At 35.3% G+C, this 15,078-nt stretch overlaps 1 protein-coding gene across 4 annotated transcripts in view; it reads left to right on the top strand.

Annotated features, from left to right (window-relative positions):
- Positions 1–15,078, top strand: part of HECTD2 (HECT domain E3 ubiquitin protein ligase 2) — a 70,838-nt gene that overhangs the window by 30,711 nt on the left and 25,049 nt on the right. For all 4 annotated transcript variants that reach the window (XM_043552360.1, XM_007059410.3, XM_037904970.2 and 1 more), the window contains 6 exons: positions 154–243; positions 2,997–3,061; positions 7,028–7,073; positions 8,328–8,437; positions 9,481–9,629; positions 11,905–12,028. In XM_043552360.1, the coding sequence (XP_043408295.1) occupies positions 154–243; positions 2,997–3,061; positions 7,028–7,073; positions 8,328–8,437; positions 9,481–9,629; positions 11,905–12,028 (584 nt within the window). The remainder of the gene's footprint in view (positions 1–153; positions 244–2,996; positions 3,062–7,027; positions 7,074–8,327; positions 8,438–9,480; positions 9,630–11,904; positions 12,029–15,078) is intronic.

The raw sequence follows: 15,078 nt of genomic DNA on the forward strand, positions 1-15,078 counted from the left end.
ACAAAAAATTATCAATTTATTTTTTTTCTCTGTACATACTTTTTTCTAAATTTGATACAGATGTTAGCACACCAAAATTTTTATTTTTAAGGGAATTTTAAAATGACATTTGAAATAACTTGAGTGAAAAATGCTTATGATTTGAATTTGCAGAAAGATGTCAGTCTCCCTTTCAATACCATTGAAGACTCTGGAATCAATGCTAAATTTGTGAATGCTGTCTATGATGCCTTACTAAATACTGTAAGTAAAAAAGATGTTTTTAAAATGTTTTAAAAGATTCACAATTATGAACTGAGGAATTTGCTGAAATTGCAAAAACTGTGCAAGCTTACATGAAATCACCATAAAATCCTGAAAACTGCACTCTACGGATAGAACAACTTTTAGTTAATAATATTGTTTATATTTTGGCAGAGTCTAGAGGCCTCAATAAGGACCAGGATCCCATCATGCTATATGCTGCACAATCATAGCAAAGCATGGTTCCTTGCCCCAAAAGCTTTTTATCTGGATTGAAAAAAGATACAGAAATGAGTGTAGGAAGCAATGAGAAAGATGGAATGAGGGTGTCAATCATATGAATATGCATAGGCAAGTTAAATGTGCAAATGATGGGTTCTAAATAATTTGAAAGTTATTTTTTCTTTAATAATTAAGTGCACAATATAGGCTATTCTTGACCACTTATTAATATAATCAGTTTTTTATTATTTATTTGATTTTGTGTGACCTTTGGTGTTTTGCTCAACAAAAATATTTGTATCTGGTATAGTGAACTTAATATTACTGTTCAGTAAAGGATATTGTGTAACCATTAGTTTGCTTCTAAGCTATCTGTTTGCATGGTACTGAACTGTTCTCTTTTAAGAGGCATGCAAGAAAAAATGGTAATGAGGGCTTTTCCCTCACAACATCTGAGGTTCTTACTTAGGCTCAGATCCTGAAAATGGCTTTTGCAGGTAGATTCCTGTGATTGTGCAGGACACCACTGATTTCAAGCAGGCTGTACATTGTGTATAAAGGTCCACTTGTGCAGTGTTCTAGTGAAGTTAGAAGGACCCTGGCCCCGGCACAGCACAGGGCTCTGACCTAGTGATCAGATTGCAGGACTGGGGACTTGGACAGTAGAAAGAGAGAGCCTTTTTTTACATACTAACAAGTAATCAGGAAAACAAGATAATAGAAAAAGAAACCATAAGATAATATATAATATGTAAGGGACACTAGTGATACCAAAAGTTAAACTTAGTTGTGCAATAGAAAAACATGTTGCTTCCCAATGTATTGATTCAAAACAATGGTGCAATCTTTGTCTCATCACTTTCACAGGACTCCCAGTCTAAATCTCTCTCTCTAAGTTTGGATGATATACTTTTTAGATGATGTAGCTTTTTTTTAACATATTTTTTTCCATGTTTGCATCCAATGGAAAAGTTTTGTCCCTATTTAATAGGGCTTAATATAAGATAAGGTCTTCTGGTAACTTAAACGATATTTTAAAATAACCAGACAGAGAGCCTAGCTAGCCGTGATTTGTCGAGGGTGGTCTCTGATTTTGTTTCTTTTCTACGCATCCAGCCTTCATAATTTGTATTACTTTAATAATCCTCCTATGGTGTCACATCTAAATAAAGATTTGGGGAAAATGTAATAAACTGATAACGTTTTGATTGGGAAGTGTAGTTGTGGTGAGAACACACTTGCTCCCCTGATTTGTTTTTCTGTTTCAAATTCTGCTAGTAGTATTACCAAGCACAGCTTTGAAAGATCTGCAAACTAAAAGTTTTAAGTTTATATATGAAAAGAAAAAAACTATGTATTGAACTTTTTCTAGACTGACTAGATTGATGGGATTTGCCCTTCCTAATTTTTACAAATGTAATCAAGCTATTAAACAAGAGCTTCTGTTGACTAGAGCTAGAATCATCAAGAAGTATTCAGCAGACCTTGGGCATTTAACTTTTGTAGAGAAGGTAATTTGCATGGAGGAAAAAATTAGGTCAGCTTTCTTATACAATTAACCTAGTACTAAAGTCAGCATAAGGTCATTCTTTCTATTACCATTATAAGAAAATTAGTATTTTAATTCTAAATTAGTAAAATGGAACCCTGAAGACTGGAAATGGGGGAAAGTTAAGGTAGCATTTATTACATATTCAGTAACTCATTAAGAAATTGAATATTATTAGTTCTGCATACATATTTAGTTGTCATGTCCTAAAATGAGAGAATTTTAATAACCAATTTAATAAATCTTGCCAAATCTAATTTATCTATAGACCTACTATTCAAAATTCAACTAGCTGAACTAAATATTCATCTGAAAGTTGTAAGTAAAATAATGTTACATATGCAATTTTCATTGAAGGTTTCTCACAGATCACTTTAAAATCAGTTTCTCCCATAGAGTGGGTGGAATTAGAATCTTAAACTTCACTGCTCAATGTAGTTCAGTGTAGGTTCGTATGTGCGGTATTCCCCATTTTAAGTATAGGGATAACCACAAATGCAGTACTGTGGTAAAGTCAAATTTTTAGAGGCACCAAAAGTAAGTTTACATTTTCTCCTGGTTTCTTTGTTCAACAGTAAAAGCCCTAATTCTTCTACTGATCTATTAATGTTACTTTATTGTGAACAGAGGGCAAAATGCAATAAACATTTACATATGGATAATTTTATGCACCTGAGTAGTCCCAGTTGGAACTAACCTGGGCATTTCTATCAATGAAGGTAGCAGAATAGTATGCATATAAATTTCCCCTTAATGTTAATTGTATTATCATTAGTTTGGGTTGTTTTAGTTATATATTTTCTGTGAAGTAGACAAAATAAATAGTTGTGTTTTATTGTGGAGTAAAAACTATTCCTAATCCTTAAAATAAGAATATTATCCTACTGTCATGCTTCAACAATTGTATTAGATGAACTGTAAAAAAGAAGTGTACTCTTTAACCTAATGCTGTTTGTTTTTTTTTTCTTTTCATTCTTCCTAGCCTCAAGATATTCAGAAGTCTGTCCTAAAAGGAATAATTAATGGTCTGTTACAGGAGTGGAAAGGGTAATTATAACCAGCATTTGCACACATTTACATTAGTGAAAAATCTGGGTTTATTGTACTAGTATATTATCTTTCTTTAATACATGACAAGGATCTAGCATGTTTTTAGACCAAGAATGAAAAATTATTTGAGCTACATCTTATTTGCTTTATAAGTTTCTCCTTTGAAGAGACACATCTGCTGATCATCTAATTCTTAGTCAAATCCCCTCTGAATGATTGATCAGAAATAGCTGGAGCTCTCACAGTATTCCTACACTGTAAAAAAACTTAAATTGGGTAGGAGAGACAAGGAGGGTGATACTGTCTTTGATTGGACCAACTTCTGCATTAGCTAACTCAGGTTGTGAAGACATGGCAAACTCGGCATAGCAGTTCATGTTCAACCCCAGGCTTCCTTCTAAGGCTTGAACTCAAGCTGCTAACTCAATTTAAAAACCTGGTTATCCATGTCTTCACTGCTGATTTAACCCAAGTTAACACACAGGGTTTTTTTCTTTTCCTTTCTTCGTTTTTTACAATGTAGATATATCCTCAGTCATGGTAGGCACTGGTTCAAGAGGACCTCTCCCCAGCTTCTTGCTAGAAATTTCTTAGGAAATGGGTACGCGGCTCTGGAGCTCCCTCATGCTTTTCCAAAAAACCTTTATTTTCCAGCTGGAAACCCTCTTTTTCTTTTCAGCTTTTTGCTTTCAGAATCTCTTCTCTCTGCTGCCTCTCCACAATGCAAATTGCTCTTCGATTGACAGGGCAACACTTAAGCTAGTGGCTTACAATGGTGAACAATGGTGTTCCAGACACAGAATTCTTTTCCACACTCCACTCTTGGTCATTACTGCTTCTTTTGGTTGATAGATCTCTGCTGGATAGAGGGGAATGTGATGGATAAGCTACTTCCCAATTCCCACCAAAGTGGCTCAGCAAACAGTAATAGCTTAAAACAGAAGAGCCTGAAGAGGCAAACAAAAAATTCAATGAGGGAGGCAAGTCTCAGCAGTGACAGTAACAGCAGCAAGAAAGTAAATGAACAGCAAGAAGTAGCAAAACCACACTGATACACCTGTCACAAAGCTCAAAAAGGCAGGTAGGCAAATCCTCTACCATGAAGGGCGATGAGAGCATCCATGCTCCTCTAAGATGGAAAAGAAGGAGTTACCCCTCTTTTTTCTTACACTATTCCCAGCTCCCCATGCGTCTCCCATTCCATAAGATTCCCCCACCTCTAAGATGTGGGGATGATTTTTAATAAATATTTATATTAACTAGTATTTGAGTCCTTTGTGTTGGGTGCTGTACAAATATAGAAAAGAGAAAAGATGCTAAGATAGCTAGCTGGCTGACATTGTTCCTGTTGCACAAGCTCTCCCTCACTCAGAAAGTAGCCAGAATTTGGTAAGGGTCTTCCCAAAGGTGTCTCTCATTTAATTATTTAATGGAGAGCAATGGATCCTATATGCAGTGAGCACTAAAAGAGCTTATTCCTCCTCCTCTCTCCTTCTGAATCTGTAGACTCTTTCTGTTGTGGACATAAGATCCATGATTGGATCTTAAGATCCAAGATTAAAGAAATACAAGAAAAATTTAGGAGCTTTGGAAGTGCTACTTGATTCCTCCTCCAACTCAACCACTTCCTTTCACTCTCTTTCCTCAAAGAACAACTATCTGAATCTATTCTTTAAAATCTTAACTAAGCTCCCAAGAAAGACTTTTTACCCCATGGAATACTGCAGTAGTATGACTAAAAGTATGACTAAAAGGATTATTTTGGCTCTTGAGTCCTCACCAAAAGAAGGCAAGAAAGAATCAGTTAAAGCCTAGGTGCTCATACATTTTCCTGCTACCACATGGACTTTCCTTTGAAATGATTGCTTAAGGAACAGTAAACTCAGAATGGGAGCAGCCATGAAAAAGCAATTGCCTAAACTAGCAGATCAATAACTTTTGAATAAGCTGCAAAGAAAGGAACTGTCTACAGTGCCCAAGAGTGATGCTGTTTTGACAGGCATGATAAAGGAAACAATCTTCTTCATTGAGAAAGATTTCTTTCTTAAGCACTATGTTGGACAGGAAGGTCAAAGCACCATTCCAAGGAAATTCAGGCCTTAGTATTATTTTTCCAGCCCTCTGTCTCTGTCATCTACTTTGCTGGAGCATCTGTATTATAGTTCAGGAAACTTAGGGTGGGTTTTTCAAAAGTGCTCAGCATTGACCTCCTCTTGTCCCATTAAATCCAGTGGGAGTTTTATCATTGACCTAAATGGAAGCAGAAGTAAGCCAATGCTGAGAGCTTTTGAAAATTCCATCCTTGAAAAGCTACGGCCTTCAAACACAAAATAACGCAGGCCATCTTGAAGACTTCTCATCTCTTCTTTCATAGTAGATGCCACCATTCGCTCAGTTTGATTCTCCACAGGATCACTGATCCCAGCCATCATTGTCAGGAAACAAACATAGCTGTGTTTTATGGAAAGCTAACCACCAAAGCAACTGGTAACCCTTTAACACCTTTCCATGGAGGAGGACCATTTGGTGAAGCTCTCAACAAGGTCATGATTAAAATCCCTTCAGGACAATTGACCCAAGAAATATAGACCATTCAGAAATTGTAGGCTGTCTCTTCACACATCTCCAACAGTAGCTACAAGAATGAATTCAGTTTTTCTAAACTATGAAAGCCAATGATTACAAAAAGCACACCAGGATTTCTGCAACATTTCCTATATCAGAAACAAGTGGGCAGTTTGATTATAATTGTAATACCAAGGACATTTAAGAATGATTCCTGCTTTCTGCTCTCATGAGAGGGATTCATCAGAGACTTCTACTTCCAGACTCTTACATGGACTTACCTTGTGGGATTTACCTCATGGCTAACACTTCCTCAGAGTGTATCATTATCAAAAGTCATATTAGTTGAGACTCATTACAGCATATTCCATAGGGAACAAAGTAACCCCCAGGATTTCAGACTTAGAAGTGTATCTCATGTCTTAGTATGCTGTTGTTTTACCCTAATCTAAAATGGCCCCAAAAAGAAACCTGATATATCTCAGATTTTTGGTTTGTTCTCAAGATTTATCTTAAGAGAACAGAGCAGTATTGATGGTCAAGTTTTTGTCTTTTTTATTAGTCTTCAACATAGGAGTCAGAAAATCCAAACAGGACAAAGTCTCTTCTTGAATCAAATGCTTTGTTAGTAAAACATTGCAGGCCAAAGGTCTCTCCTTGGAGGGACTGTGGACACACTCCTCTGAATCAGCTTCATTTTCATGGACAGAGAAATCTTAAACATCAATCAAGGAAATGTATAAAGCAACCATTTGCTTCCAAAAAGGAGTTCTGGGTATCTCGTTGTACAGTGTTTCATAGGAGGGTATTCAGTGAAGTGGTGCTTCAGCAATTTTTTTCTGTGCTTTCCAGTGTTTCTGGCCTAACCTTGTTCTTCCCTGCCTGTCTACTTTTCACTTCTGGCTATGCTTTCTATGCAAAGGATCAATGGACAAGTCTCTCTAATAAGAGAAATGTTCTTTCTTGTCAATTTCTCTTACCTGGGCATGTCTGCTGATCTTTCTTTATATTGTTTCAGGAATACATAGGGTCAATCAACTTGGTGTATCTTCAAAGGGTTCTTCAGGATCATACTGAGATCCTTTTAGAAGACATTTTCCCTGTGTACATAGTTATTTACAGTAACATGCTTCTTGCTTATAATAACTTTGGAAGAACTCTTTATGGCAGAAAGTAGGTGGATGGTGGGTTCCTCAGCCTCTGGTTTACAATGATAGACTACTTTTGCTTCTCCTAACTGATCAGTGAAAGAGACCCAGAGTATGTATAGATTGTAGAAGATCAACAGATATGATATCTTTGGAGAAGCAAAACTGAGAAGTTAGATACATGTTTTCATTGACTGTTAATTTTTTTTATACTTACATATGGTTTTGGTATAAATCTGTTTGTTCTTAGGCCACGAACAAAAGATGATCTTAGAGCATACTGTATACTTCTACAGGTAAGAAAAATAAAAGCTTTTTAGTAAAACACATAATCTGTTTAATGCATGATGTACAATCCTGTATGCAATCAAAGTGTAACTAAAGTGTACTGTAAATTAAAAAATATAAGTTGAGCGGCTTTACATTAAATAGATTTATATTTAATTTCCTTGTATATGGAAACTATGTTCTGAAATATTTACAGCTACCTTACAGAAAAATCTACTGCTGTGGGTTTTTTCTTTTAAAATTTTAAATTGATATGAAACATAGAGGCTTTCTTTCTAATTAACATGCAAAAAACAATACAAATTTACTGCTTGGAAACTGCCATCTTGCAGGATGAGAGAGCAAAGTGGGTTATTTTATTTTCTCCCCATCCCCTGCTCTCCTGCATTGATCTGCCCTTGTGCCCACTTTCCCAACAGGCTACATTCTGCATATTTTGAGCAGTTTTGTTTCAACAATTAAATAAGGCTGTAATGTTGCACGAAACATACAAATAGTATCGATAAATACATCAGATACAGAGGTAAGAATGCCTGAGTCTTATTTATACTAGCATTTGACTGTTGCTGCTACTAGTGGAGTTGCACCAGTGATGAATTATATGTCCAAATTTTACTAACGTAGATGAGGCTTGTGGATGTGTTTTGTACACAAGAGAGCAGTTCACCAGTATTTGGGGATAAAATCAGCTGGGAATCTAATTCATGTAGGAGAAAAGTTTTTCAGTACACCAGGGAGGGGAAGCAACTGTGAATTGTGTGAAATATAACCTGCTGTGATAGTGGAAATGTGATCAGTCCAGTGCAGGGGTGATGATAGAAATTAAGACTAATGCTCTAATCCTGGAAGATGTCAATCATTAGAATCTATGTGGAGAAATATAGTTGTATATAATATTGAGCTGTAAGGTCAATGCTAACCACAGCCATAAGAATATTAAAACTTCCATAAGCTTATCCAACATGTTTTAATTGATGTTCACTTATAGCGAAGTCTTCATTAAATAAACAAACCTCTGCTTTCTGTTTAAAATGTAAGAGCATTTTAAATGTTTTCTGTTGCTATATTGAAGTTGTACATATCTTTTGACTTTGAACAGAAGTTTGTAAATAAAAAATATCTATTATTTTATAATCTTGACTCTATCACAGCAATTTTCAGAATGATATTTTCATCCATGATTGTATTGGTTGGAAAAGTATAATGGCTTTTTTCTTTATACAATTTTGGTACTAACAACATGTTTTTAATATCTTTTGCAGAATCCTCAGTTTAGTAACACATCTACTTATGTCATCTATGCTCACTTGCTAAGACAGATAGCAACCTTGGCAGAAGCTGACCATCATTTCCTAGCTCACTGGTTTAAAAAGTAAAAAAAAATACTTTCCATCATATAGGATCACAATTTTTAATGTACTTTCATTTTTGTATTCTGACAATTATACTATATTAATTATATTAACTGAAAAGTTTTATTTTTTTAAACATATATGGAAGGAGCAGATTGTGAGGTACATACATAGTTCTCCTATACTCATGGAAGTTACAAGGCTATGTTAACTTTTGCACAGATCCCATTGGTGGAAGCGTAGCCCTGTTGGAGCTGTGCTAGTAGAGACCACTAGGGGCTGTAGCCTCATCTGGATACAGGGTTTCTGTCTGAATGAGCCTGGCCTTGCAGGTTATCTGCTAGGTTTGGGGGCAGCTTTTCCATGAGGAGGTAAAAATTTCCCTCTCAAGCAGAAATGTGTCCTAGTTTACCAAAAACTTTAATAGCTATAATTTGGTTTGGCTCACTGTTTGAAAAGGGTGATTGTTCTCTTGGTTAAGAAGGTAATATGGAGATTGACGTTTTTCACTGTTACAGCCAGGATAGAAAAGCCAAACAATACTAAAAATTTGAACTTTTTATCTTTTAAAAAGATTTTGCACTTCTCTTACTATATACATGGAAGCTATGTATTGTACAACATAAAAAGTGTTTGTAGAATACTTAATCTATACTCAAGAGTGCATGATGTTCTTTTCAGTGTCTCTGTTCAATGAAGCAAAATATCTCTAAATAGAAAATTCCAAAAAGCTGTCAGGATTAAAAGACAAACTTTACAGAGAACAGATAATTTCTATCTTTCTATTTACCACTTTAATAAAGAGCCAAAGGAAAGATGTAACTTTTGATACAGTAATCTGAAAAAGATGTAGAGACTAAAGCATATCTAGAGTACGCCTGATGCATCCAGTAGAATTGCTATATCCTTTAAAGAAAAATATTGCCACATGTCAATGTTTAGAAGTATGCAGATGTCAATAAACTTTATATTTGGAATTTTGTCCATTATGTGGTAATTTATTATAGTGGGCTTCATTGGGGGCAGTACTAGCATAAGAGTAATTTCAGTGTGTTTCTTCTAGGATTTCGCAGAGAAGGTTTAAGCAGTTAGTAGACAGGTTGCTGCAATTTATTTCTTTACGTCTGTTCCCTGCAAAACCTGAAGAATTCCCACCCATGATAAAATGTACCTGGTGGATTCCATCAGCAACCAAAGTCTTGGCTTTATTCAGTAAGTTTTTTCTCATTAAAATTGATTATTCTTAGTTCATAATTCTGTTAGGATATATGGGCTTTTTCTTTTTACCATAGAGATACAAAATGGTAACTGACAAAATAGATTCCTCAGTCAATCTCATCAACAGACCATGATGTTCCCACAGCATTTCAGTTTTTACCACTGCATACTGAGAAGAATGCAGCCCTGTCTACACCTACCAAATGCTTTTTCCATTATCCTAGAAGAATGCCTTTAAACTGTACCCAAAAGCAAGATTTTCCCTGCAGAAGTGATCTAGTCTACATAACTATCACTTCTTTCCTAATCCTGTATGTATATTTAGGGAGAAGGCGCATTCTTATCTTGCACTTCAGGGGATGAGATTTTCTCTCACAAAATTGTGACCAATTAAGTTTTAGTCAAAACTCACAGGTGCAGATAGGAATATGTTGATATCAAATGATTATACAAAATTTTTCTCCAGCAACTGAATAAGACTGTAATGTTGTAGTAAGGATACATATATTTTTACCACATAAATACATATAAAAAGATATAGGTAGTCTGAACACAAGTCAAATTGAATGGTCAGCATTTAGCCTGTTTCCCCTTAAAAGAAAATAGATCAAATGAATGTGAGATACTCTCAGTCTCATAGATAGCCCATACCAGTCTCACTGATATTTGCGGCAAATTGCTGACATATAAATCCACCAATCCCACGGGCACAAGCCTGTTAGCAAACATGCATGTGGATTAGCAGATCTTAAAAATTTCCAACATGCAGCATTCAATTTATTTCACATCCAGTGAAAGTCAGATCTCGTTATAGTGCAGTACTTTATACACGTTTTTTATTGTGGAGTGAACAGATATTTACAAACCTTAGTATTAAATTTGGAATTGCTAATCCAATGTATTGCTTGACTGATGGCAATAAATGCATTGCGACTCATAAATTTGGGCTTGTTGAAAGGAGTCGTCATTTGCCATGAATATTGGGTCAGTTATGGGGAGTGGTTTCAAGTCTACAGTGTGGGCCCTCTTTTTACATCAAGACAACAGTTGATTAAAGATCAGATCCCCAAGTAATGACAAGTTGGCTAAATCTTGTTCTCATTTAGTATCTAATTATTTCACTATGAAGCTTAGACAAGGTGATAGAGAATTGGAACTCTGAAAGGAAATAGGTAGGGCCTGGAGTGCATCCATGCCTTTTTTCCCTTTACTAAGACTGCATTGAACTTATACATGTAACGTAAAAACATATTATGTCAATAGATGTGTTTGAAATATCTAGATAAATTAAGACTTCAGGGTCTTGAAAAATAAGATAAGGAATCAATTGATTCCTTAATCAAAGGTGTCCATTGGTCTGGTGACTATACTTTACTCTTTATTTATGGCTTATATGAGTAGACTATATTCCTTGGTTTCAGAGTAGCAGCCGTGTTGGTCTGTATTCGCAAAAAGAAAAGGAGTACTAGTGGCACCTTAGAGATTAACCTAAGGTGCCACTAGTACGCCTTTTCTTTCTACTCTTTGGTGAAATCCTGGCCCCGCTGAAGTCTATAGGAGTTTTATTACTCTTTTATGGGGCAAGATTTCACCTTTATATTGAGGTACAGTCAAACTAAGATATTTTTTCAGGAAAGCAGTCTTCTATTGCTGATGAGTAAAATACTTTTTAGATTTCCATTGGAATTTCAAGGTTGGGTTTTTTTCCTTAAATTCTTACAATATATTTGGAAAAAATGGAAGCAGAAAAAAATTACCTTGGAATTTTGGTCCCTGTTTCAAGTCACTGATCATAAGCATTAGCTGGTACTTTAATTTCAATGACAAAATCTGTTGGTTCTTCATAAAATACCAAAAAAGTAAATTAAATGATACATATCAATTGCATGTCAAATTTCCATATGTCAGAGTCATATTTGAGATAGCAAAAAAAAGCAATTTGAGTCCCTAGACTTATTATTTTTTAACATTCAAACTGCAAAATAAAAATATTTTAAAAATTATCTTGAGATTAGCACTTGTTTGTCTAGTTTCTCTTTGATTATAATGGTTTGTAAAGTATTCTCATTAAGTATTGGTGTGCCAGCATGACAATATTTATTTTAGCAGAGTGATAGCAATGCTATAGGTAAGGTTCAAAAGAGATGGCTATATAACAGCTGATTTTTCTAAGTGCCCTGACATTCACACAGCTTGAAAATTGGTGTGCCTCATTGGAACAGTAGTTTGAAAGAGTTCCTAATAGTGATTCTGTATGTTTTCTTTGTAGATGCTGCAAATAGCCTAGCTAATCTTGCTATTATTCCATATATGGATTTTTATAATTCTACTTTGGATCATATTGATCTCATGGAAGAGTATCATAACTGGCAGTGTTATGGAAACTCTCACAGGTAAAAGAGAAACTGGCAAGAGTCAGGTTTTGTCTAACAATGAATAAAAATAGATTGTTTTTTTGTTGTTCGTTATAGGTTTGTCTATTTATTTTAAAGTTCAGCACCATGTCTTTTTCAAATAGATAGTTTTGACAGTTTCAGTAAAATCCTGACCCCACTGAAGGCATTGGAAGTTTTACCATGGACTTCAGTGGGGCCAGGATTTCACACTTTGATTTAAATCAGATAAAAGGTAAAAATTGTAGACAATAATATAAGTTCATTGTTTGCTAACATTGACAGTACAAAAGGCAGCTAGTGAAAACTAATTACAGTAGAACCTCAGAATTACAGACACCTCAGGAATGGAGGTTGTTTGTAACTCTGAAATGTTTATAACTCTGAACAAAACATTATGATTATTCTTTCAAAAGTTTACAGCTGAACATTGACTTAATACAGCTCTGAAACTTTACTATGCAGAAGAAAATGCTGCTTTTAACTATCTTAATTTAAATAAAATAAGCACAGAAACAGTTTCCTTACCTTGTCAAATCTTTTTTTAAACTTTCCCTTTAATGTTTTAGTAGTTTACATTTAACACAGTGCTGTACTGTATATGCTTTTTTTTGGTCTCTGCTGCCGCCTGATTGTGTACTTCAGGTTCCAAATGAGGTGTTTGGTTGACTGGTCAGTTCGTAACTCTGGTGTACGTAGTAACTCTGAGGTTCTACTGGACAAATTTTGTAATATGAATTATTTTTATCATGATACAAATTATTTTTGTCTGCCACACAATAAGAGAGACACCTACTAATATCAAGTGGCATTAACCATTTTATATATAAAACATATCAGACATTCATATACTATATGTGTCCTTCCAGAATATGGCTCTGATCCTGCCAAGACTTAAACACATGCTTAACTTTACAGACTGTGATCAATTTCACTGAGATCAATAGGACTATTTTCAGTGCATAAAGATAAACGTGAGTAAGCCTTTGCAGGCTTAGGGTCTTTAACTGTCACTTTTGGCAACAAGTCTCCTGTTCTAAGTAATACTTCAGGTTATTAAAGTGGAAGAAAATGTAAAATTCAGTTTATTTTTCACTGTTAGGCTGTTTTATTTTTTGCATTTTGCTCAGCTTGTACAGTGAAATTAAGACTTTAGATTCTCATGAGACAGCACAATATTTGGGTTACAAAAACAGAAGAGGAATATTTATTAAAACTTTCCTTTGAATTTAAAAAAATCTTTAATGAAAACTTTTTTCATTGATTTCACAAAAGCTTGTTTTTACAAAATGAAAATTTTGGATCAGATTAGACAATATATCATCTCATTAAGGATTTCTGAAGGGATCTTGATGTCTTGAATCATGAGAGACTAATTACATCTTTCTTTATTTTACTTTTTATTTTTTTATTTCAAAGTACACTGAAGTGTTCTCAGTAAGTTAAAGATACTAAAAACAAATGCGGCCTTGTGTTTATATATGTGCTATTTGTATTGACTTTAGTAGGAGTTGAAGAAAACCTTAAGGGCAGAATTTGTTCGCACCATTACAGGTATTTTAGATCAGGCTTCAGTGTGATGCCTGATATTTGGATTTGGAAATATAAAAGCATTTTACAGACTTCTGGTATCACGGAATCTTGTCGTACAAATATCTTCAGAAAACTACAGAATTTCAGCTGCAAATTCACATGTATGTCCCAGAACTGCTGAGCTTCAGGAACTTCCTAGGAAACAGTGCCATTTGGGTTCACAGGAGTGCCTCCTTCTGGCTCTGAACATTCAGAACCAAGCTTTTAGTAGGGCTATTTGGCCTTCACCCCACCTCAGTTCTTTCCTTTTCTTGGCTAACTGTAGACATTGGGACCTATTGTCTATAGCCTGACATTTTTTGTTTGGCTTTTGGCCATAGTGTAGTTTAGTCCAGCTATATCACTCTTGGTATAATTTTAATTCTTTTTTTACTTTGGGGTTTTTCCCTTGTTTTTTCCCTTGTTTCTGCAGTATTACATAGTCTAAATCCCCAGTGGGGCCTCAGAACAGAGCACTGTAGCCAATCTGGACAAGCATACCAGTTTCAAACTGTGTTTTTTGTGTGTGTAGTCTTCACCATTCTTGCGACCACAACCAGCTCCAGTAACTCTGACTGTTTCTCCTCCCTTCAGCTTATATCTGTTATGATCTGCCTGGCTTGGGGGTGGAAAAAAATAGTAGGTCAGTTTTGACTACTGATGTTCACTTGGCTTCTGCATCCACTAAGCGACATATTTAACAAATTGCCTGAGAAACCTGTGCCATTCATTAATTTCTAGTCATCTTTGGCGGTTGGGGACCATTTGGTCCATTTCCTTGCAATGGGGAGTGAAATTACCATGGATCATTGGTGGTTAAAGTTTGGTTGGGCCACACAATCTAATTCCATGGGGCAACCCAGTCTCTCTTCCCATATGCTTACAAGGGTTTCTTCTCACTAAACACTATTCAGAGCAGAGGAGAATTCTCTGTAAAGTTTGAAACTACAGAAGGAAGGTGCCTGATGAGCACAAAGGGGATGTTCTGTCTATTCAAGATCATTTCTCATGTAAAAAAATCAGGATAGATCCATGATGATATGAAGGCTAAAAAAATTAAGAGTTAATGAAGAAATTCAAATTACAAATGCTGATATTTGCTTCCATCATTCTTATCTTTTCTCTATGAAGCCTGTACAAGGCTATCAACTTTTTAAAAAGATGCTTACTTATCTCTTTCAGACTTAACAACACAAATATTTAAGTGCAGGCAACAGACATTACTGTTTTCTGATTTACCAGTTGTTCAGCTGTGCTTGTACCATACTTCTGATATTAAGGTATTCCAATGTACCTGTACTTGGAGAACTGGCTGGTTTGCATTTGTATACCACAAACCTTAGAAGAATTCCTGAAAGTGACATGGGTATTGCTTCATTTCTCTGATACCTACTCAAAAGATATCTTCTTATATTGGTTCAATCCTGGCCATTTTTTATCCCGAAGAGAGACTTCAGGATGTTTTCTAAGCTACTATT

Source organism: Chelonia mydas, chromosome 7 (assembly GCF_015237465.2).
Source record: "Chelonia mydas isolate rCheMyd1 chromosome 7, rCheMyd1.pri.v2, whole genome shotgun sequence".
Classification (NCBI taxonomy): Eukaryota; Metazoa; Chordata; order Testudines; family Cheloniidae; genus Chelonia; species Chelonia mydas.